This window comes from Phyllostomus discolor, chromosome 3 (genome assembly GCF_004126475.2).
Source record: "Phyllostomus discolor isolate MPI-MPIP mPhyDis1 chromosome 3, mPhyDis1.pri.v3, whole genome shotgun sequence".
NCBI classification, from domain to species: domain Eukaryota; kingdom Metazoa; phylum Chordata; class Mammalia; order Chiroptera; family Phyllostomidae; genus Phyllostomus; species Phyllostomus discolor.
In genome coordinates this window covers 209,355,294-209,379,947 of record NC_040905.2, presented here as the reverse complement: position 1 = coordinate 209,379,947, position 24,654 = coordinate 209,355,294, and the positions used below count along the sequence as shown (strand labels likewise).

At 53.6% G+C, this 24,654-nt stretch overlaps 1 protein-coding gene across 7 annotated transcripts in view; it reads right to left on the bottom strand.

Annotated features, from left to right (window-relative positions):
* The window catches only part of SPTAN1 (spectrin alpha, non-erythrocytic 1), a 57,131-nt gene extending 36,270 nt beyond the window's left edge, over positions 1–20,861 (bottom strand). For 3 of the 7 annotated variants that reach the window (XM_036022325.1, XM_036022326.1, XM_036022327.1), the window contains exons 1-11: positions 18,007–18,054; positions 10,490–10,729; positions 9,309–9,434; positions 5,260–5,400; positions 4,794–4,940; positions 3,363–3,496; positions 3,058–3,202; positions 2,825–2,979; positions 1,966–2,101; positions 1,432–1,533; positions 366–503 (exon numbers count right to left, since the gene is read on the bottom strand). In XM_036022325.1, the coding sequence (XP_035878218.1) occupies positions 366–503; positions 1,432–1,533; positions 1,966–2,101; positions 2,825–2,979; positions 3,058–3,202; positions 3,363–3,496; positions 4,794–4,940; positions 5,260–5,400; positions 9,309–9,434; positions 10,490–10,729; positions 18,007–18,039 (1,497 nt within the window). In that variant the 5' untranslated portion in view covers positions 18,040–18,054. Of the gene's footprint in view, positions 1–365; positions 504–1,431; positions 1,534–1,965; positions 2,102–2,824; positions 2,980–3,057; positions 3,203–3,362; positions 3,497–4,793; positions 4,941–5,259; positions 5,401–9,308; positions 9,435–10,489; positions 10,730–18,006; positions 18,101–20,690 lie in introns of those variants that run through there. The other 4 variants (XM_028512381.2, XM_028512390.2, XM_028512363.2 and 1 more) reach the window with 3 other exon arrangements.
* Positions 20,862–24,654: the final 3,793 nt, after the last annotated feature.

The window sequence follows — 24,654 nt, the reverse complement described above, 5'->3', positions numbered from 1 at the left end:
TGGATACTTTTTCCAAATAGCTTTTGATATGTCTATTAGATTTAGATTCCACGTAATCCTAAGATCTAAGGGGGAAAAATCTCCCACTTAATAAGAAGTTTCATACCGTCACACTCATCTGGAAACTGGGGACTTTCCTGACATCCTGAGGTCCTGAGGCAACGGAAGCTGCTCGGTGTGCCCCCCGCCCTCCGCCCCCGCTACTGTGTTCAGAACTGCTATGGTAATGACTTCCCACATGAAATAAGCTAACCACGCGAGCAGGGAAGGGAGTGGGCAAGAAATGCAATCATCCACAGAAAACATTCACCACCAGCCCTGGCCCCAGCGACCTATGATGACAGGCGCCTCCGCTCACAGCTCACCTCCTGCTTGCTCATCCAGTTGTCCACCTGCTCCGTGTCCCGGTAGAAGAGCTGCAGGTCCATGCACTGCTCGTACTGCTGCCTGCGCAGCTCCCACAGCTCCAGCAGGGCGGCGCGCTCCTCCGAGAGGACGGCCAGCTGCGGGGGAGAGCACGCGAGAGAGGACCGGTCAGTCCCGACGCCGCCAGGCACACAAAAGGCTGCCCGGGAACTTCTGATCCTCACGCTCGCCTCCAGGCCCGCACTGCACCCACTCGTGGGTGCCGGCCAACTCACAGGAATTCACACGAATCCTGAGCAGCTTGTACACTTATGCAGAATATAAAAGGGATGGCCCTGTTCTAATTAATCCACAGTTAACTTACTGCCGCATTACCACAACTGATTTCCAGTAAGAACGCGAAGGAAACTCCCAGGCGGAAGACAAAGGGCATCTAACGAAAAGTGAGGCGGGGGAGCATGTGGGATCTCGCTCCCTGGCACATGTTATCATGACTCAAACTCTTGAAAACATTCAGAAATTAAAAAGAAATCAAAATGAAAGCGAGGCAGTACGGACGGGGCAGGGACCCTCAGCTGAGAAGGTCAGCTGAGCGGACACGCGGTAGAAGACGTTAGGTAACTCAGCAATGCCCTGGGCAGAGTTTTCCGGGTCCGAAGTCCATGACACAACCGAGTGTGTCTCTGAAGTATCTCCTCTCCGTCTACCTGTACCATTTTTTAAAGTAACATTACCTAATGTTCTTCCGGCAGCTTTATGCTCCAAGACACTTTGAGATTAAAGATACCCACGCATGTGATCAAAGTCTGTTTCTCCTTGGCTCCAACTCCTAATGCAGGACTCGACCTCCTGCAGTCTCCTATGTCCCCAGTATACTAGACTTTCTCTGCTCCACCACCGGGCTGTACACACATCTTTTCACATGGAGAAGCTGCTCCCGCATTTCCAGGTGAATCCCTGTCCGAGTTTTCTCACGCCTCACGGTGAACGTGGCCACGTCTGGGTATTTAAGGACGGGTAACGGCTTTCAGAGACGTTCAGCAAAAGAACCTGGCCTTCTCTTACCTTCTCCCTGACTTCGTCAGAGGCGTAATGACCAGCAGTGAGCAGGGCCTGTCCGGATTCATCTGCCGATTTAAAGCTGTCCTCATGGGCATCAATTTCACCCTGCAGGGGAAAAGGCCCAATTTATACCCAGATCTTGCAGAAGAAAAGTAAGTTGTGGACTTTCAAATAATCACCACAAATCAGAGGATCGCATGTAGGATGAGGAAGAGATGAGAGCAAAGACCGGGCTCCCTCATACCGGCCTGGGCCATGAAACAGGAGCACGCACACCGCGTACTGAGGGTCCTTTTCCTGCTGGCTTTTCACGCCACCCCCGCCTGGTGTCCATACTCATGGGGTCTGAGCTCCCTGTCTTCTGTCCCACTACACTAGTCTGTCTGTCTTCCTTGTGCCAAACAGATTTGTCTACTATGACCTGGGCACCCGGCAGGGGAGCTGTCGTGATCAAAGTGTCAACCACTCCCACGGTGAGCGCCGCACCGATGCGCTGCAAGCCCGTGCCTTCACTTCTGGGAAGTCTTGAGATGCTACCTTGTGCTCCTGATGCCTATCCAGAAGGGCCTCGGCCCCGGCCACGTCGTTGGCAAGCTCGTCTGCGTTGATGAGGGCTTTCATCTCCGTCACCCAGCTGGTAAGGTCCCGGAAGTCGGCAAGGAAGCGCTGGAGCCTGGGGAGAACCAGAGCCACGTCCTGAGTGTTTCCGGCGGAGCCCCAGGACGGAAGACACGGCTGTGAACTCTCTGTTCTCAAAAGCCTAGCACACCACACAGATCCCAGTCCCGGGAAACGTGGCTTCTTCCAGCCCAAGGAAAGCAAGCGGGGGAAAGGGGCATGAGGGGACTAAAAGGCAATGCAACAACAACAACGATGAAAATTCAGTTAAAAAACAAAGGAAAGCGAGAGAAGGCTAAAGTCAGTCCTTCACACGGAGACTCTGTCCACCACCATAATCCTCAGTCTTGTCCCTTATTTTCAATGTCCTCGTTGTTCCCAAGTTCAAGCCCTGGTTGGTAAGCCAGAAGCATTCCTTCCCTTTCCTACCCTTGATTTGCTCGATTTTAACAGGGCATTTCACATGGTGCCCACACTGCTACAGAGCACTGGTCACCACACGGTGACAGAGGATGAGAGATATTTATGAAGTTAGAAATGTCACGTGTACACGCTCACACACTCGATAAAACCGCCAGTCTCCAAACGAACACCATGGAGGGAGGAGGGAAAAGTGACCTGCGTTTTCTCAGCAGAGGGAACGGCAGGGCCTCTGGAAACTCCGTCAGCCTGCAGACCTGACCCCGAGCCCTGCCCTCCTCTCTTTCTGCACGAAGCCCCATGATGCACCGTGATGCCCCGAGATGCGTGTTGCTGAGCGCCGGGAGGTCACTCCCACCTGTACGAGTCGTTGAGCCGCGCGTGTCTCTCGGCCGCCAGAGTGCGGATCTGCTCCCAGTTAGCGATCAGCTCCTCTCGCTTCACTTGAATCTGAGTGGCGCTCAGCGGGTGGGCCTGCTGCAGGCGGTCGGCCTCCGCACACAGGGCCTTGACCTAGAAACACACCCCATCAGGACTGCTTCCACGACCCCTGGTGACACGGTTACAGAATCGGCTGCTTTCAAAACCCACCTTGTCCTCCAAGGCGGCCAGATCTCTCTCCAAACCCTCGTGCTTGCGAAGCAGAGCCTGAACACTGGCCAGGTCTCGGCCGAAATCGTCAGAGGCCATTAACTGCTCCTTTTCCTTAATCCAGCTGATCGTCTCATCCACGTCCCTGCAGAGTAAGGGCACCAGGTAACCCACAGGTAGGGCTGTCTGGAACCGGGAACACCACGGGCCAAGAAGACCCAGTCGGCTCTGAGCCCCCCGCCCTGTGCTGTATACGTGACCCTCCCGCAGAAGCCCAGCCCCCAGGGCGCCCTCCAGCTCAGCACCTGTTAAAGCGCTGAACCTCAGCGGCCCCGAACAGCTTCCCCTGCCGCTGCAGAGCCAGCCCCTTCAGCCGCTGCCAGGCTGCGTTCACTTCATCCTGCTTGGTCTTGATCAGCTCCTCCTCAGGGTGCTGCTCCTGCACGGGGAAGAGGATGAGGGGGAGCCTGGGCCCACGGCCTCTGCGCCCCTAGCACGCCCTCCAGCCGGCTCCCCTCTCGATCTGCGTCGGCCAGCCTCCCGCGTTCTGAGCGACGCTGGCTTTCTGCGTGGGACGAAGGGAAGCACGTTCATAAGAGCTGCCGTTTCCTTGCGCGCACACAGAGGGGAGAACCAGCCTCCCCCTCGGAGGAGGGCGCGGCGGCAGAAAGCGGTCGGAGGCGCCTCGGCACCGGAGCCTGCACGGGGACAGACACCGCGGCCCCAACTCCGGGGGCCTCGTCAACGCGCCGCCCCGCCCACCTGCGCCATGTGCAGCGTTTCAAACATTCTTGAGGCCGTGCGGCGTTCCGGCCCATGAAATGGTTCTCGTGGTTTGTTCCTGACTTCACACTGGAGACATTTCCCTAAAAGTACCCTTCCCCACCAGCTGAATGTGTCTTGTTGTTTTGTTTTTACTAAATATGACGTGTCAGGTATGACAATGAAGCACTGCAGGTCCGTCTGTGAGACCACGGGCTTGTCCTGACGGCGCCTCCGAGCACCAGCATGGGCTGCGCTGGGGCTCAGGGTTCAAGACAGCACATCTGTCCCTGGAAGGACGAGTATTCTCGGGGTCGCCGGCCCTTGTCTCCCTTCACTGCTGCCTAGAAAGGACACGAGGACCAGGCCGGACACAGCTCCATCCGTCTATAATCCGTACCCCAGAACCCGATTTCCCACAGGCAGGAGTTGCCCAGCTCCCACCGCTGGGGCACTCTGACCCCGCAGTGGAAGGTGAGGATAAGGAAGCAGCTCACAGGACTGCCGGCCCGAGCGACAGGGAAGGGCGTGGCACTGCCTGCCACGGGTGTCGCAGCTCCCAGAGGACAGCCCATTCATTAAAGGTCCCCAGGCCCCCACGGGAGCCCAGGGAGCAGCAATGGGGCCTCGGTGGACACCTGCCAATCTGAGAAGCATGCCCCACCACACCCCTGTCTGAGAAACCCCAACACCCAGCTTCAGCAGCCCCATAAAAGCTTTCCGAGCCCTGTTTCAACGTGGGTGGAGGACACGGATCAAATGAACTCTGCCTGCCCAGCCCTCAGCCACACATTAAAAAGCATTTTCTAAATTAGAAGTACTCGGTATTGCCGCCTCATTCCAACCTAAACAAAACCTAGATGTGCTTTTACCAGCGCTTCTTCCCCCAGAAACTAGGGACCCGATCATCAGAATGTTCCGAAAACACTAGACAGTTAAAATAAGGATGTCATGAGCAGCACTCTGCTGCTTACCTGAATGAGTTTGGCAGCAAACTGGTTCACTTCATTAACTCTTTCTTCGTGGGCAGCCATATCTGTTTGAAACTCTTCGAATTTCTTCTGTAAAACCTCCACGTGCTCCAGGTCCTGGCCCAGCTCCTCGGAAGTCACAATCGCTTCCTGTTCAGGGACCAGGACAGAGCCAGAGTCACCCACCGGTCCTCGGTAACGATGGCCCCAGAACTCACGAACGAGGCGTGCGGGGCCCTGCAAGCTGCAGGGACAGTTTCCCGTGTGCTTTGTGATTCGGGGTCCTCTCCTAGTTAGGACGTGATGCTGACAGCATTTCGGGCTCAGAGACTCCAGGTCTCAGTTAGGAATGAGCGCACAGGGACAGCCGCCCCACCGCCCCCGCTCTCACTAACCCCGGCCTTCATCCGAGGCAGCTCCAGGGAGCCTCCGCCCTCTCCTCCCGCAAACCTTCCCTCTCGAAACACACCTTGTCATTGATCCAGTCCATCACGTCCTCACACTCGCGCAGGTACTGCACCAGCTTCTGGGCCTGCAGCAGTTTGACGCCCTTCTCCCGCATCTTCTCCAGCAGCAGGTCCCACTGGCGGTGCAGCTCCAGCAAGCGCGTCTGCAGGGGAAGGCCAACCCTAGGCATCACGACCGTGTCCACAGGACCTGGCTCGTCCAGAGCTCCAGCAGGTCAGAAACCTCACGGAGCTCCGAACAAGCCTTTCAAAGAGATGACCCGTGGAGTGGAAAGGAAGTCGTAAGTTCAGCTGAGAACAGAGAAAAGCGTACACTTGAAAGTGGTTTGGTGGGTCTTCAAACACTGACCTTTCATGGGTATATTCATTTTAGTTTGCCTCAAGGGAATTATTTTTTTCCTTTTTTAAAAAAAATATATTTTATTGATTATGCTATTACAGTTGGGAATTATTAACTATTATTATCAATTACTGAGTTTAGCTCCGGCTGGTGTAGCTCAGGAGATTGAACGCAGACTGTGAACCAAAGGGTCACTGGTTCGATTCCCAGTCAGGGCACATGCCTGGGTTGCAGGCCAGGTCTCCAGTGGGGGGGCACTCGAGAAGCAACCACACATGGATGTTTCTCTCCCTCTTTTACTCCTTCCCTTCCCTCTAAAAATAAACAAAATCTTTAAAAAAATTATTGCATTTATATTATTTGTAAGTGTTTAATGTTATTAGTTATTGCTAATCATCAGATTACTGAAGTGGATTCCTAGGTCGGAAAACCACCAGAGGAAGAAAAACGAGGAGTGCCACGGAACCGCGGCAGAAGTCGCTGAAGGTGCGTTCTGACTGCGTGAAGAAGGTCAAGGGGGAACAGAACGAGAGGCCCGACGGACACCACAAACGCAAACACACAGTTGTGCGGCCCACGTGACCAGGACCGCCCTAGTGTAGGAGCAGAGAGGACGGGGTCCTGAAATGTCATCGGCTGTCACAAGGGCTCTTAGCAGAAGAAGTGCTGCAGCCTCAGGGAAGAGATACAAGGTGTGGTACAGCTCAAGGTCGGTTCATTTCCAATTTCACCCAAGCGGCAGCCACAGGCACAAACGCAGCCCCCTCCCAGCATCTTGGGGTTCTCGTCGCACAGTCCTGGTGAGGACTTGTCAAGAAGTGGGCGGAGCCGATCATCAGTCCGAGCCCAGGTGATGCGTTCTCATAGTCTAACCCAACCTCGGTGCGTGGACGACACCTGCCCAAGATACTGGGAGTGTCTGCGTGACACTGGCAGACACAGTGAGCACCACAGAAGGTCTGAGCACGAAGGGGAGGAGGCCGGGATCCACCCATCGTCGAGGTGCCACTCCCAGCAAGCCAAGGGCTTGGAAGCCGTGCATGGCACAGTCAACATGGGTGGATTCTCCCAGAAACGAGGCGCGTTTCCTCTGCGAGGAGAAAGCAGCAGGGGAAAAGGGCTGTTCACACAACTCACTGCCAGCACCGCAATCACTTCCACCGCAGGTGGCTCAAGCCGAACCCACCGCCGGGGAGGAAGTGGAAGGCATTCCAGGGCCAGGAGAAAGAAAGGCAACCCACACAACGCAACACTCCACCTACTCGGATGTGGGACCCGATGTGGGTGGCGGTGACTATGGGGCGCCACGCCGTCCGGTACGGTGTGAAGGTCTAAACCAGTGACAGACAGGTTACCCAGGACACCCTCAGCCTCCGAGCCCCACCCGCCTCCCCCGGGGCGCGCGGCCCGCCGAGCCAAGTTGCTGGGTTCCGGGACCGGGCAAGCTAGCGAGCCAGGGCCAGCATGGGGACTGCGAGCTCGAAGGAAAAGACTCAAGAGGTAGCATGAGAGCCCTCTGCGCAAATGAGTCCGTAGGAGCAAGCTGAGAAAACCTCCCCCTCGGGTCAACTGTCAGTTAGTTTCCCACAGACTCGGTTTTCACACCCGCAGTAGCGAGCCGGGGCCCGCCTGTCCCAAGGCCGGAACAACTCGCCCATTCCCGGGTGCCGGGCCTCGCGGTCACTGCAGGGCGTGCGTGCAGCCTCGCAAGCTGCCGCTGCTCGGCGGTGTGCGTGGGCAGACGGGCGGGGGCGTGGAGAAACGCTCAGGAAGCTGGCAGCGCAGGGGAGGAATCCTGGCCCGGACTCAGGCAGGTTTGCCAGCGGGGCATCAGCGAGCAGCCGGCGCCCCCGGAGCAGCAGCGGACATAAGCCCTTCTCCCCGGGTAAGTGGGGCTGCCCGGCAGTGGCAGGGCCAGGGGGCCTCGGGGACTGGAGAAGCAGATCAAGGGGAAACGCGAGGGGAGGTCTACACCAGTGAAATGCAGGTTGGAAAAATACAGCAGACACTGGGGACGAGGGACAGAGAACGGACTGCAATGCCAGTTCGGTCACCTCCCAGCTGTGTGACTTCGGGGGACTCACACTGGTCCGAGCTACGGTTTCTGCCCCTCTTAGACTACTGGGGTAACGGCTGCCTTGCTGGCTTGTAGTGAAGGTCAGAGAAGCCCCAGGAGGGTGCTGGCACATAACAGCTACCAACAGCCTCGGCAAACAGTAGCTGACAGCACCGTGAAATGCTGCTTTAAGAAGACCCCTCAACAGGGAAGAGGTTACTCACTAACAGACCCGAATGAAGGGAGGGTGAGTCTGAGGTTGGGTCGGGTCCCCCCACCCCAGCTTAACTAGCAAAGCCAACACTCGACCAACTTCTCCCATCCTCCCCTGTGCTGGGTTTCAATTCGACAGAGCAGCGGCCCCTTCATTCTGGGCAAACGACTGCGGCCGAGAAAACGGGCATGCTGATTCGTCTATTGTAAGGAGTACGCAAAACAGCAGGACATGGCAGATAAATGCTTGTGTTCGATTACAGACACACGTACTACGTCAGCCAAACAGATGAAATATAATTAAATAAATGGTCACATGGCATATAAAATTTACTTTTATTTCCTATCTACAATCACTACTAGTAATAGTTAATTATTAATAACAAGCTTAGGCCTGGCTGGCGTAGCTCAGTGGATTGAGCGCGGGCTGCGAACCAAAGTGTCGCAGGTTTGATTCCCAGTCAGGGTACATGCCTGGGTTGCAGGCCATGGCCCCCAGCAACCGCACATTGATGTTTCTCTCTCTCTATCTCCCTCCCTTCCCTCTTTAAAAATAAAATGGATAAAATCTTAAAAAATAATAATAATAAGCTTAGGGCTAACGTCACGTCTTCGCTATGAGACTGCAGAGGGTATCAGAGCGAGAGACAGCGCGTGTTCACTGCTGACAGCTCCCAGACCAGAATGTGGGGGAACGGAACCTCCACGGGGCGGGGGCAGGTCAGGGAAGAGTGCGGACGAAAGCGTTCTGGCCGGGGCCTGAGACTGCAGCTTCCACCTGCACCTCCGGGACTGGCTGCACAGGTCAAGGACTGAAAAGGTCACAGCGGAGAAGGACTGGTTACGGCCCCAGCTCCGGCGGGCTGGCCCCCAGACCGGCAGACCAGAGTCTGAGGGCTCCTGCTTCGAAGTCTGCCACGCGGCTCGGTCACCGACCAACAAGTGCCACCAGTCATTTCTGACAGCTGCACCTTTCACTGGCGCTGGCTACAGCTCAGTGACCCCCGAGTCCCAGGGCGCGAGCTTGCCCTTGGCAGAGAACTTCCGTCACAGTGTCTGTGCGTAATAATCCTCCTTGTCTTTGCGTCCGTCCTGACCCCTAAACTCACCAATTTCCTGAACATGCTCTTCCCACCTAATTACCAACTGTAAACGTTAATAGTTTAATTTACACAAACGTCTCTGAAGTACCTTTGCACTCTGTGATTTGTTTTACAAAAAGAATGTTCACTTCCTCACTTGTTTGTATTCATAATGAGTCATCCCAGTACAAAGGCAGGATGTGGGTACCTCCCTTAGGGAACTTCAGAAAATTCTTGGAAAACCTAGAGAAGTCTATCTCTTTAGGAACCCAAATTTACACGTAGGCATTCACCGGCACTCCCCTACCAACCAGACAGAGGAACCCCCCCCCCCACCCCCCCACCAGCAGCTACCCTTACCCGTATGGTTTCGGACGCAAAATGCCCTTCCGAGATCATCAGGTTCCCGGTCTCGTCCAGCTTCACGATGGCTCCCGAGTTCGCCTGCACCTCGGCTTCGAAGGCTTGGTGCTTCTGGAGCTTGCCCTGTTGGGGGGCCGGCAGTGAGCTCTGGAGTCGGCCACTCGGCATCATCCTGTCGTGCCCGCCCCGCAGCCGCACCCCTCTAATCATGGACACCTCACCCAGCATCGCACCCACCCCCCGCCCGCTCAGTTACTCAAACACTCTGACTGCGGCTGCACTGGCCCCCTGAGAGCCTGGCCACCGAGGACCAGCGACTGTGCAGATAACAAGAAGCTACACAATATCCTGATGTGGCTGTCCACCGGGAAATCAACCTTCGTGTGGACGTCCGATCCCTCCCAGAAACACAGAACACTCTAACGGCCTTCTTAGCACACGGTGTCACCCTCGGACAAGCTGGCCACATGCACTCCTGAGCCGGTGTTCTCAGCTTGTTTTAGAAGCCACACTCTAGCCCTGGCTGGCATAGCTCAGTGGATTGAGTGCGGGTTGCGAACCAAAGCATCGCAGGTTCGATTCCCAGTCAGGGCACATGCCTGGGTTGCAGGCCATGACCCCCAGCAACCGCACATTGATGTTTCTCTCTCTCTCTCTCCCTCCCTCCCTCCCCTCTCTAAAAATAAATTTAAAAAATCTTAAAAAAAAAGCCACACTCTCCGATGGATTTAATTCGATACACTCCGTTTCTCAACACCTCTTTTTCAATCAGGTACTGAGCTGCCAAGGGCCCGCCAGGCACCTACACCAGCCCTCACCACTTCCTCGTCTTGGATGACGTTGACACGTGTAATAAGAACGGCCGTGAGCCCAGCTACTGCTCCTTTTGCTAAAATGTCTTTCCCCGAAAATCAGTGAGAGGAAGGGCTCTTTTCTCCAGACAGCCTTACTGAGGCACAGTTCCCACCATAAAATTAACATGTCTTATGGACAAGTCAATGCTTTTTAAAGGCTTTGCTTTTGCTAGCGAGTTAGTCCTTTCTTATGTCTGATCTACGTTCTTCTTGCCGCCCCAATCTCCCAAGGTCATAATTAAATGACTTCCCTGGTATACCCTGTTAAGCAGAGACACCTGAGCTCGTGAACCCTGGCTCGAATCTGGGGGAGGTCGCATGCACCTGCAGGTTGGTCGGGTCTTTGTAGTTCTCGTCGGACGCGATCTGCAGTTTCTCCTGGATCCATTTCTCCAGCTCCTCAGCATCTCTCTGGAAGAACTGGAACCGGTAGGAATCTTCAAGCTTCTGTCGCCTGAGGGTCGAGAGCTCCTTGAAGCGGTGGTACCTGTCCAGGACCTGCTGCCGCCTCTCCTGGATGTCCTCCGCGGTTTCCAGCACCTTGACCCCGCTCGGGTCCATTTTCTGGAAGGAAAGAACGCCCTGGGGTGAGCACAGGGCGCCAACAGGGAGGGAACGGAGCGAGCCTCTCCGGAGGAGAGGAAAGCGAGACCAGACAGCCCCGCAGGCCCGTGAGTGGGGGAGGGGGCCTCTTCTCAGGCTCTCACAGTGGAACCGGCCCCGCTCCTTCGTGAGAAGTCGCTACCTGCGCCCCCCAACACCTGCTCACATGGGTGCCACAGAGGATGCCCAACCAACGTGGCGGTGAGACCAGATGAAAACTGTGACCAGGACTATGTTCTGTCCTGTCCATTCTGTAAGGCCTCTGAGAATTCAGAGGAAATGCTTGCTGTCTGTGGTCCTCTAAGAGTCACTGGGAAATAAGTCCATTCAAGAGTCCTTTGGTCTGGTCTGTGTACTTTGTTACGTGGAGATTAAGTGGAATCTATTCTTACCTAAGTCAGCTTTTCTGTCTTTCTAGATCTCGGCCCGTTATCCAACGGAACAAAGGAAATGACGACGAGTACCCGAGCCCTTGCCGTCAACAACCAACAGAATTTGCCCGGCTGCCTCCTCAGCCACGCCCACCTGTCAGTCCCGCAGGTCCCCCTCGGGCTCCCAGGGAGCCTGGGCAGCCGGGCTTAGTTCCATCTGAGGTGCACAGCTAAAAGAGAATCACGGTGTGACTTAAAAAAACAACAACCCACAGCTGTGCTTAAAACTCTGCATCCTGCGTTAGGCCTCCCTGTTACTGTGGAGAGCGAGGAGACCACATTAAGGCCGGCATCAATTTCAAGCTCACCGCAAATGCAGGCTGACCAGGTAGGTGGCACTTCCCCATTCAACACTCAGTCTGCCACAATACTAGACCCTCGGGTTTCTGGACAATTTCGCCAAACTTTAATGTCAAAAAGAGAACCTGACCTATTTATGGGAGAAAGCCAGGAGACGCCACCTGCTCTTATCAGGAATGAGCCGCTTTGCTTTATCCTCTAATCCAGGAAGCGTCACAGAGGACAAGGGCTGGTCTGTAACCCAGGACCTCGCCCGGCCCACCGTCCGTCCGTCCGTCCGCTCTGGGCCTCCACTTCCCAGAACGACTGACGCTGGCAGGGCAGAGGGCCCAGTGCCCAGGCCCTTCCAGTTCTGAAGTTACGTTCTGCAGGGGGGGTCTGAGAGCTGGAAAAGCAGCCGGCCAGACCAGAAATGCTTACTGGTCTCTCCAGCTCCCATCCTGTCGTTTATTCAGACAGGGTATGAACCCTGTTACCCGGGCAACCTCTGAGCGCTTTTCCCAACTGGCCGGGCCCAGCTGCTGGCAAAGGACAAGCAGGCTACAGATTGGGCACCCCCCGCCCCACCCCACCCGCTTCCCGCTCCGGGCACACAGCGCTGGTGAGACCGGGGCCGTGTCCACCCGTGACGGGACTACATCCCGTGGAAGGAGACCACGAGGTGATTCAGCCGCATTACGGTTCCTTCCGAATGATTCTCCGTGTATTTCCCAGTTATTTCTGTTGTGCTGTTGTTCCCCCACACGGCCGATTTATTTATTTATTTGACTATAAAAAGGAACATGTTCTCTTGTTGCCATGTCACACCCACCCACGCTCTAAAGCCCCCCGTTACGGCTCTCTGCTGAGAGAGGCAAGGATCCACCCGTTTCATCGGCAGGCCCCTCGCTCTGGCCCAGCACGCCCGACTGGTGTCTCACCCACGCCCCCTACCCTCTGGGCATGTGGGAATAGTCCTTCTCCTCCCAAACACGGTTCTCTTGAAAGACATCACACCACCTGCACAGGCTGCCTGTGTCTAGAATGTTCCCGGTCCCGTCTCATCGGGAAAATTCCTGTTTACACCTCAACACCCGGCTGGGGTGATCAAGCCGCAGGACCTGCCTCCTTACTGGGCCATACACACTGCCCCTTCCTGCCCCCGGCCTCAGGGTCAACCACGCTCTTCTAAAGTGCCTGTGCGCACCGCCCACAGTGCAGTCAGCCTGCATGGTCTGGTCCCTGAGTCCTGATTTCCAGCACACGCAGGCCAGTAAGAAATGTTTGGTTGCATGAGATCAAGAGCATGCACGGCCCCCAATTTATTTTCAACAAGCGGGGGAGAGCTCAATAGTCCACCCAGTTTCATTTGTTCACACGGTCAAACTGGAATTCCATCCAGGGAAACGCTGGGTTCGTCACAACAGTCGCAAAGGGAGGAAGGGCAACCTTGAAAAAGGTTTCTCTTCCAGATGAAGTTTCTGTAATAGGGAATTATGCCCTGGCTGGTGTGGGTCAGTGGATTGAGTGCTGGCCTGTGGACCGGAAGGTCACCAGTTCGATTCCCAGGCAGGGCACATGCCTGGGGTACAGGCCAGGTCCCAAGTAGGGGGCATGCAAGAGGCAACTGTTGGAAGTATCTCCTACACATCGGTGTTTCCTTCTTTCCCCCTCCCTTCCTCTCTTTCTAAAAATAAATACATAAAACTTTTTGGGGAAAAAAAACAAAAAGGGAATTACAACAAGGCAGCTCTGGTTCACGCTGCTGCCCGAAGTTGTCTGCCTCTGTCAGAGAGGACTGACTCCTGCCCGACGAGGGCACCGTCGTCACGTGCCCCGTCGTCACCTGCCCCGTCCACCAGAACGGACACTCAACCCTTCTTGCTGCCCTGCGCTGTCTGCTCCAGTTCATCTTGCAGCAACCCCCCCAGCAACCCCAGGTTCCTGGCCTTGGGTGGGTGCGCCTCTCAGCTCACAGAGTCCCCTCTGCAGGACGGTTCTCTCCGCCCCCTCCCCGACACCACCATTTCATGCCTTCAACGCCCTCCAGGGGTACAGCTGCTCCCGCATGCTCCCCGAGGTCCTGAATCAGAGGGCCTCACTCCCTCCGTGCTGCCTCTGGGCACCATCGCTTTCTGCCACGTCACTGCTGTTTTCTCCCTGCCGTTTTTATACGTTTTTTTAGAGAATTTAAAGTTCCCAAGGGACTATAAAAAAACACCTGGTCTTACTCTCTGACCACAGAACTTGAGGCATATGAGACTCGATTACATTCTAAACTGGGAAATCGAGAAACACTGTCCGTTCAGTATGCAGGACACAAGGTCACCTGCTCAGCAGGTGGGGGAGCCCAGGGTGACCCAGGATGGTCTGGTTCCCAGGCTAGCATGCTCGAACCGGCGGTGCTGGAAATAATGACTGGGGCTGGCCTAATCTTTATTGGAGGCTGTTGGTTACTTATTAATTCCTTTCACTACCTCTTATCTTTCATGTCCCCACTTTGGAGGGAAAAAGAGAGGAGGAAGATACATTAATCAATTAACCATTAAAACACCTAAATCAGTTTTGTTTCCTTAAGAGACTGAGCATTCTGACCCGGTATAGCTCAGTTGGTTGGAGCGTCGTCCCGTAAACCAGAAGGTCAGGCGTTTGGTTCCCGGTCAGCGCACGTGCCTGGATTGTGGGTTCCGTCCCCAGTCAGGGCGCATGCAGGAGGCAACGGATCCAAGTTTCTCTCCCTTTCTTTCTCCCTGCATTCCCCTCTCCCTAAAATCTGTACGAATGTCCGCCGGTGAGCATTTAAAAAAAAGAAAGATGGAATATTCCTATCTTCCTAAGTTAGTAAACAATTAAGGTTAAAAATGATATATAAACTTCCCTTGTTCTCACCCCTCAGGAGAGTTAAAGTGGGAAACAGCAGGCAACTGTGTCTAATTTGCCAGCCTACAGAACTTCCTTGCAAGGAAACTTTCCGAGGGAGGTGTAGTTCTGTCTGGGACAGTGACCACCCTGCACGGCGCTCCTGCGAGGTGTCTGTCCTGCCTCCTCACACCACAGCGTCCACTGCCTTCCTCAAGTCCCGCAGCGGCTACGGAAATTTCCATGAAACACGCTGGGGAGCGGCCCTTCGTAATGGAAACAGGAATCCCCAACCTGCCACTGCAAAGGTTCCACCTGGGCAGCGCCCCTGCTTGGGTCCGGCGTGCCCATTTGCCCTCCCAATCCGGGGAGACAGACCGGCGAGGCCCTGCTGAAATTAACCAACCTAAAAGGCCCTCTTTGTCACCCCAGTGAAGTAGAACGAGTCAATTCTATACCAAGTGCTCTGGTCAGGCAATAATGGACTCTTCTTTCCTGCAGGGATCAGCTGACGTCAGGAGGTGGGAGCCCTGCCAAGCCACAGCTGGCCACTCGGGGGAGCAGGGAGCGGGGCATCTGCAGGCCGTCAGCGCTCTCCCACTGCCGCGGGCACGCCGAACATGCGTCTGCCAGGTCACAGGGGCCTCCGGTCACAGGTTAGTTAGTAAGAGCCCCCCACCCTCAACCTGAACGGGAGCTGTCTCCACCTTACCTGTACCAGCTCCCCGTTTCTTTTTGCTATAAGGGTACTTCCACAGACCATGTCAAACACAGGAACGTTTTCATATGACCAAGAACTGCTGCCACCCAAAGGTGCTTATGTAACCTCTCACCCAAAACCACGTGAGACAGTGAGTGGAACTGCTCAGGCTCTGCCGGCGCGCACCACGTTCCTCCGTGACAGAGGCGGGCTGCACGAACTCCACCCCTGCCCCCAAACAGGCAGCTGAATGATAAGGCAGATTCCACAGAGAACCTTCCACGCCGTTCCCTGCCTCAATAGGACTGACGCCTGTGAAGAGCTAGAAGGGAAAACTTCAGGGACAAGTGCCATTAGAGACGATCGCCAACCACAGCAGCCCACCCACCTATTCCTCCAACTGCCTGACACCCCGTGCTGCCTTCCCAGGACCGCAGTCAACTAACTGCCTGCTGACCTCGAGGCAGCAGAGCAGCCCTGACTTTGCCAGCCAGGCCCCTGCGCACGGAGAACGCGGAGGGGAAATGAAGTGCTGAGCGTATTCTCTGTGTGTTTAAGGACAGCTTCCCACTTAAGGTAACTGAAGAAAAAGGTCATGTTTTTGCAGATGCCGTGAGGCAAGGCTGGAGATACAGGCTAATTATAAATGCTGCAATGCAGCAGTCAAAATGCTGGCTGCATCCTTCGGCAAGTCATGTGGACGGATCTCGGGGGATACAGCAGGAACGGCAACCGTGTCCTCTCCTGTAATCAATACAGAGGTCCTGCCAGCGTCCTCACAGGACTGCCAGAGCTCGGGGAAGGGAAACAGGGGCCTAGTGATATGAAATCTGGGCTAGAAAGTTCTAGTTTAATCCAAAAATACAACACGTCTAAGCACGCCTCCTCATATCAAAACAAATGTATGCCCACTGCCAAATGAAAATGGAGGCCTGCTAAAGCAGCTGGCCATTAATTAATATCTTTGTCTTCTTAACAAATGCCAAGAGACAGCTGTCTGACACGGGTCTTGGTACCTGGAGGATATTTAAACGCCTTCACCTAAGCTACAGGAGCTGGTTGCCCCGCTGTGCCAGGGGAGGTATCTGTCTCCTCTTCGGAGGGTGGGGAGAGGCAGTGGGTGGGACGCACCCTGGGTTAGGCAACAGAAAAGACTGCAGACACAAACATTTTCAAGCCAAAGGCCAAAGCGTTTGGCCTCTGCAAACTCAGCGTCTGTAGTGAGTGGTTTCGGACGCCTCCCCGCTATCTGGGTGAGTGGGAGAATCGGACGGCCAGCTCCCCCACGGAACTCGGGAGAGAGCAAAACCGTGGCGAAGAGGGAAGGAGTCGATCTCTACAACGCAGCAACGGGACTGCAGGCATCTCAACGGGCTGAACACACCGGCTGCAGAGGCCTCGGGAATACTGCAAACTGAATTCGGGTCGCAGGCAGGACACGAGGTACACGGTTTTGCAAAGAAAAGGATTTTAGGAACCAACGGGATGAAGAGATCACTTGGCTCCGAGGGGAAATCCATAAACATTACCCAAAGCAAAAGGTCACAGAAACCCTTCGTCAGCTCTGTTTTGTTGCTCGGTCAGAGCCCAAAGGTGCAGCGCCGACAATGTCCCTTCTCCATGGCTCATGCAGCTAGTCTGCCACCAAATGTGACATTTCCACAGCAAGAGGACTTCACACCCAGGGATGCGGAAGGGGTCCCCCAGAACAAACCACCAAAAAACTGGTCAGCCGTCCTGACGCTTTTACACCAACTGAATCTCAGATCAAACAAATTAAAAAACAAAAACAAAAACAAAAAACAGCCTGGCTGCAGATTTTAGTGGCGAGCTGCTGATAAGCAGAGAGGTAAAAATTACAGGAATTAAGAGATTTAACCATGAAAAAAATATCTCTGTTTAAACCACATTCCAATCAGGATTGTGGATCTGCAGGTCAGCCTTCAACCGGATGCCTTCATTCCGACCCCTTAGTGGGATTCTGCAGAAGTGAGCAGGGACTCGGCTCGGGGAAGGCAAGAATCTCATGCTGCATTGCATCACAACCCAGAGACGAAGAGCGACGTTGGAAAAACTTACTTCTGCATGCCCCCCCAATTACTACCTTGCCCCCCAATACTTACCTGTTAACCTGTGAAATTCAGATGTGAGGTGTTTAAGTGCAAAACATTGTTACCAAGATTCAAAACAAGAGCAAAACAAGAGAACATTGTAACGTGGCCCATTTTTATAAACCTCATTTAAATAATTAGCCAGCCTGGTTTATAAAAGCGCCTGCCTTGGGTTTATCGCCCATAATCACTAGACATTTGCAAAGTTTGTGTTTCTCCTTGTGGAACAGCAAGGCATTAATTTTAAGCATTTTTCTTTTTGACAAATACTCAAAAACTGTACATAGACACAACAGATATATAGCGAGCTTTTTTTTTTTTTAAGTAAAAAATGCAAGCTCCATTTCATTATAAGGATTGTGGCAGAAAAAAAAAATAAGTTAATGGAATGGAAACAGGAAACAAAAAAAAGTTTACAATACTCGCCAAATTTTAAAATACTACTTTGACTATGTTTCCAGATTTTTTTCCTCAAATATCTGAGATAATCTGTTTTAGTCCATTGGTTCTGAAGGACCAAGTAACCATCAATAAAAAGTAACCCAGCAAACGTTACATGCAAATGCCAGTAGGGTGATAAGAAATAATATATTCATGCCTTAAAGAGAGGAAGGTGAAAAACAAGGCGGCTTTGAAAATTGTAGAATTTGCGAAGACTTCTGGTCATATAACACCAAAACCAAACGGGGGGAAAGAAAAACCAACCCTAACAGGAACCTTCACAGAAGAGGCATGCGGGCCGAGCTCTCCCCCCTCCCGCGGGGTCAGGCCATCCAACCTCTCGGACACGACAGCGTCGTCACTGCAAACCAGGCAAAAGCGAAAAGGCAACGCATTTCCTGCATGCTGGTCAAATACCTGGACTCTGCGCTTACGAAACGACGAGAACATGACGAGGAATGCGGAGTCTAAAAGGGCGGGGGAGGGGGGTTGGGGGGGAAGCAAGATAACAGGCTCCTGAGGGCGAAGGGAACAAAACTGTTTCAAAATGAAGAAAACAGATCCTTAAAAACACTTGAATACAACAGATAAGAATCAAATTTCAGATGATTTCCCCAGAGCCTTCTATTAATAAATCCCACCAGGGATTTACCGTGTGGGAAGAGAGCTGAGGTTTTCTGGTCTTGGCAGTTCCTATCTGTCTAAATGGGCTGCTGTGGCCAAGTCATCACAGCCCCTCTGGGCCTCAGTTTCCCCACTTTTCAAATAGAGTAATAATACCGAATATACTCTTTAACACTAGGGTTCCAACGGACGGAGATTCCTAGGACTGGTTGATCCCTACATCCCCTTCCATTCAGCCATAGAACAGCATAATTTCATGACATCATCAGAATCGAGAACTCAAGATCTGACTTGGGCCTAGTTTACAGGTCCAGGTCCACTTCCTCTGTGAAATACTATTTCCTGTTTAAAACAGTTGCAGGGGGAATAGGCACAAAAAAAAAAAAAGGTGGAAGGGAGGTACAAGGGCAGCTGCCCCCAGCCCACAGGCCGCAGTGCGTTCCTCCTGAATTCCTGGAGCCAGCATGTGCTACCAGGGCTCGGAATTCTGAATTCCTGCACCTACTCGCACCACAGCTGATGCACCACAGCTGATAACTGCAGCAGAGCCAGCTGCGTAACCAGCGGCGGCGTCCTGGAATAGCCCAGAGGGCTGACTGGGAGGCGGGCCTCGTGGTGACTGTCCTCAGAGCAGGTTCAGCAATGACAGCACCGAGGGCTGCGGCTGGTACCCGTTTCTCAGGATCCGCAGTGGGCCCCTCCCTTTGGGATGAAGGCAGGTAAGGAAAACGATTAAATGGAGAGAAGATTCTAACCCAGGGAACCACCTCGACCTGTTCATCAGATTGCCCGACGAGCTCGTGCTGGAGCCAGAGACAGATCAGATTCCTCCAATTATTAGATTACCACAGAACGCGGCCGCAGACCCAGGGCGTCTCGGGGAATGCTCCTGAGCCCAGCCAGGGCCGACGCTGAGAACGGCTTCCCACCTGTCCCGCCCGGAGCCCAGCCTCCTTTCCTGCGCATCGCTCCGTCTAGGTCCCTGGACGACAGCTAACACACTTTGAGGGCCCTCTGAGTAATTATCGGCCCAGTTACTAAAAAGGGCTTATTGTTCAGTTCCTGCACAGAGGCCCTCACGGCAGCACATTTTTTAAACTTTGACTTCAATCTGACCTTTCAAAATCTCAGACATTCACCGCAACAACAGGAAAAAATAGATGACTGGTTTGCGGAGTTAGAACCTCGGCTCCACGTAGCTGAGTGTTCCCACTGCTATTCTTAAGGTTTTTCTTTTCTGGCTGCAAGACACCCCCACCCTTCCATCTTTGATACATTCTGTTTCAGTAAGGTCCAATTGCTATGACAACGCAATTTCTCAACACGTTATGAAAACACTTCATACGGTCTCTCTTCTGTTCTTCCCGAACAGCCATGATGGTAAGTTTTTCTAAAATACCACGATGAAGACAGAACAAAGGGCCTACAGATCCCAGGATCTATTATATAAAAGAGATGTAATAAGGTGTTGCAGCGGTTCAAGCATCCTCTCAACCCAGCTTTCTGATCTGTTCGGGCTTTTAATTTAAAACATAGCCAACCCTTACCCTTACCAAGCACTTTATTTAAAATACGCTTTACCCCAGTACATCCAAGAGACTTTTAAAGGCAATTTTCTTTGGGAAACACCTAATCAGATTCAGGGACGGCTTTCAGACAAAAGGCTGCTCTATCATTCAACGCCGGCATGGCTGTACAATTTTTGACAAGTAATACACCTCCCTCGACTCGAAAAACACGGTCTTGGAAAAAAATGGTAACTCTAATCTATTAAGTTATTTGATTTGAGTCTCACACAAAGCAAGAGCCGCAGCTATTCGCTTTTTACAAGCAAATCACAACCGGGTAGAAAAGAAATGTTCATTATAAGGAAAAAAAAAAAAGAGAGAGAGGGCAGCCTCGAGCCTTTCTGCATCCAGGGAAGGCCGAGAACCGCCGAACCGGATGAAATTAACGTCAGAGACCTTCACCTTAGGCTCTCGGCTCTTTCTCCTCCAAGGGGCAGGCCCGCACTGCTTGCAGGGATTTGGGAAAAGAAGCTGCAGAAGTCGCTCCCCACCCAGGGAAGAAACTGGGTGCGGTGGGGGAAGCGCTCTGCAGGAAGGAGAAAGGGGACCATGCCCACCAGGGAGCCCCCGCCCCACCTGCCGCAACCGGATGGGGCAGGGCGGGGCCGCGGCCGAGGCTGGGGGCGGGGAGGGACCCGGCGGCCTCGCCACCCGCTCTGCCCAGTCAATGACATTCCAGCTGCAAACACCGGGACTCCGCCAGGCGGCTCCTCCGCAGCCCACGCGCCACAAGCCGGTCGCGACCGGCTCGCCCGGCTCCCCGCCCGCCCGAGGAAGCTGCAAGGCCAGCCCGGCTCACCTGTCCGCGCGCTAGCCCCGCCCCTCCCCGGGGGCGACACCGCTCCCGGCCCAGGGGTCGGCTGCCCTCCGGCCCCGCTTCCACATGCGTTCCCCTGCTCCCTGTCTCACCGGTTCCTGCGGGTGAAGCCGTGGGTGCGTGGGGCTGGGGGTTGCTGAGGGACCAACGATCCTCCGCGGCCTCTGCTCCTTGCCGTTCGCTCCGCAGCGGGTAGTGGCGGCGACGCGCGCGCCCCGCCTCTTTTATACGCGGCCACGCGCGTTCCGGCGGCGGGCGGGCGCGAGCGCGAGGGAGCGCCGGGGCAGGGAACGAGGGGCGGGGGCGAGCGCCGGCGGAGCAGAAGGGGCGGAGCTTCCACGGACTCGCTTCCCGAGCGTCTGACGGAAAGGGGCGAGCGTTCCCGGAAGGAGCCGAAGCGGCGGTGCCGGGGCCGAGAAGATTGCGGGTGCGCGGCGGAGGATGGGGACGGAGGGCGCGCGCGACGGATGAGGGGTGTCGATGGTGCAGTGGAGTCTCTGCCTCCGCCCAGGCCGGCCGAGATGCTGCATCCGCCCCACCCTACCCGCAGCTCGGATCCTCCAATCCTGCCCCTCCCCGCCCTGCAGAGAATCTGCACCCCACCCTTCCACCCCTGGGAGCCCTTCCAGGACTGCACCGAGAGGCGGGGCAGGGGTCACTTCTGCAGTCTGGCCGGGGATGCTGCGCTCCCCGGCCGGAAAAACACCCAGTCCCCAAGGATGAGGTCACCGTGTGCTTCTTTTCCTCCTGCCCACTTTCCGGAGGAGACGTCTGGGGCCGAGGACGCCAGTCAGCCTGTGCTGGTGGGGTCTGGGGTCAGAAACCGAGGGTGATTTGGGGGCTCCAGGTTTGAGGAGGTGGTAAGCAAAAGGCCAAATCCGATCATAAAAAAATAAAGTCGACCAATTTAGAATTGAAGTCTGTCATTCCGGGATTTGGAGAGTTAGTAATTTCTCATAAACTCACAACAAACGCTTTCTCAGAGGTCACCCGTGGAATAGGATGCATTAATTGTATTCTCTAAACAAGACATCCAAGTTCTTCCTGCCACCATTAATTGAACTTTCCTCGTGTACCCGGCACTATGCTAAGCATTTCATGTGTTACTTTTCTTTCTTAAGTATTTGAGGTGATTTTATCAGGTGGGTATTATTTCCCCACTTTGCAAATAAGCACCCTGACATGGAAGCTAGGAGTCTTGCCCTCCATCAGGCAGCTATCAAGAGGAAAAGCTGACTTGAATCAAGCAGTCAGAGCCTTCTCTTAAACAGTATGTCAGCCTGCCTTCCCATAGGAAAGGGGGGCATTGTGCTGGTGGATGCTGGAGTGCGGAGAAAAGAAAAGATTTCTGGAATTTCTGTTCCTTACGGACGTGGCAGTTTGAGCCCTGGGTTAGGACGCCCTTTCCCCACCCCCACTGGGGTCACAGCTGGGCCTCGGCCACTGGGAGTAACACGGGGCTCATTCCTGTGCAGTCAGGCAGACCCGGAGCTCTGCAGCTCAGGAAGGCCGCAGCCTGCCGGTTACCGAGCAGCCCTCCTCTTTAAATAAATATAAAGGCACTGGGCACAGCACCAGAACTTGGGCCCAGGCCCGGCCCTGAGCTTCCTGCTCCTCGGCCGTCTGGCTTCTTCCCCTGTGCCTGGGATCTGCAATCCGGTTTCTAAGCCACCTTGGCTGTAGCCATGACAGTGAGGAAGAATTCTGTTCCCACAGTCCATTGGAGCAGAGAAAAGAAAAGGAGTGGCCACACCCAAGAAGCAGCTTCACAGAATGTGGAGGAAAAACGTAGGAGCTAGGAGGCATTTCCTGCAATCTACAGTGTGGAGAAAACGGCCGGGTAACTCCTCCCTGGGGTGTGCACTTCTGGCAGCAGCTGAGGGCGGCCATGGCTTCTTCCCCAGCGGGTAACAACAGCCAAGAAATATTCAGCTCTGGATGCAAAATGGCTAACACAGTCATAGCTCTCCAAAACGACCCAGACCTGCTCCGGCAAAAGAATGGGTCTCTAGGCCGCGGGCAGGAGCTACAAAAGGGAGGATTTTTCTTTTAAATCATTCCGGCCTCATAGCAAAATGGGGGTTTTGCTGCCTTTGCCAGATGCAAAACAGATTGGAGACCTTAGAGGGAGCTTCTGTGTTGATACAGAAACTAAAATCTTACTCGATCCTTTGATCTGAGACGTGTTCAAAAATAGTATTCCAGCCCTTTCCACCTCCCACGCAGCCACCCACCCCATTCAGCATTTGGCACTGGAGATGAGACTTTAAAAAAAAAATCCTTTCTTCGCGTGTTCTATTGTCTGCCTACTTCACCTCCCATCGGTTTCAGCACATGCCTAACACTCTGCTAGGTGTGGGGAGAGGGGGATGACAAAGCAGATAATGGCATTCTTCGTTGTCTGACACTCATTCAGAAAAAAAAAAAACGTTTTAAAAATACTGGACGGTTGCTCCTGTAACCAATCAACTCTGTCCTCGGCCACATTGTTCCCGGCCTCCTGAAAAGCAGGAGGTGGGACTGATGGTAAGTTCCTTTTCTGTTCCAGCTGTTCTCTGAAGGTTTGCTGTGTGCCTTAAGCTTAGGCATCTCAGCGGTCCCGCTACCTTTTCCAGTTCTTCAAGAGGTCATCCATTGGGACATACACTAATGCTATAGTGTTTTCACACGCTCCAGCCACGCAGCGTTACCTGCTCCCTCTCCCCGGGAGAGACAAGTGTCTCTCTCTCCTCTCTCTCTTGCACACACATGCAGCAAGGCAAACAAGCAGGCACCAACACTTGCACCATTTTTTTGTCCCCACGAGGGAGTCCCACTGGCAAGTGGGCTGCACTTCTTCCCAGATGACCGTGCTGGCTGGCAAGGAACAGTACAGAGCTTCCAAACAGTGACTGGAAAAACCTTGAAGACGCGCTACGTGAAATAAGCCAGACACACACAGGCAATTATTGTGGATTCCACTTACGTGAGGTCCCTAGAATAGTCAAATCCATAGAGACGGAAAGTAGAGCAGGGGTTGCCGGAGGCTCTGGGAAGGGAAGTGGGGAGTTTGTATTTAATGGGGACGGAGTTTCAGTCTGGGAAGATGAAAAAGTTCTGGAGTGGATGGTGGCGAGGGTTACACAACAGTGAGTGTGATGCCTTGGCTGAGTAGCTAAGTTCATTTGAATGCTGTCCCATAGACTAAGGTTGTGGGTTCAATCCCTGTTCAGGGCACACAAGAATCAACTAGCCCTGGCTGGTGTAGCTCAGTAGTTTAAGCACTGGCCTGCAAAACGAAAGATTGCCAGTTTAATTCCCACTCAGGGCATATGCCTGGGTTGCTGGCCAGGTCCCCAGTGGCGGCTGTGTGAGAGGCAACCGATCAAGTATCTCTCACACACTGATGTTTCTCTCCTTCTCTCTTTCTCCCTCCCTAAAAAAAAAGTTAAATAAAAATAAATTAAATTTAAAAAAAGAATCACCCAATCAATGCATCAAGTGCAACAAATCCATGTTTCTCTGTCTCCTTTCCTCTATTTCTAAAATCAATTAAAATAAGGTCAGGCCTTCTTAAACTTTTTAAAACATTCTCTGTTTATTGATTCTAGAGAGAGGAAGGGAGAAAGAGACAGAAAGAGAGAGAGAGAAACATTGATCTGTTGTTCCACTTATTTATGCACTGATTGGTTGATTCTCGTACGTGCCCTGACCGGAGATTGAACTGAATCCACGACCGTGGTACATCAGGACAATGCTCTAACCAATAGCGCTACCCAGCCGGGGCCTCAACAAAACTAGTAGCTTTTCATTGTCTAGAGTTGCCCAAACTCATAAGAGATTCTGAAGGATTCACAAACTCATTCCCACTTCTGTCCAGAGCCATTTTCTAATGCTTTCCTCCAGAGGTGAGCTTAGTCACTTCCTAAACAAGCTTTTTATTTTCCATTTTTCATGCTTACAAAGTTTTATTTATTTATCTTTAGAGTGAGGGGATGGGAGGGAGAAAGACAGGGAGAGAAACATCAATGTGTGGTTGCCTCTCACGTGCTCCCTGCTGGGGACTTGGCCCGAAAC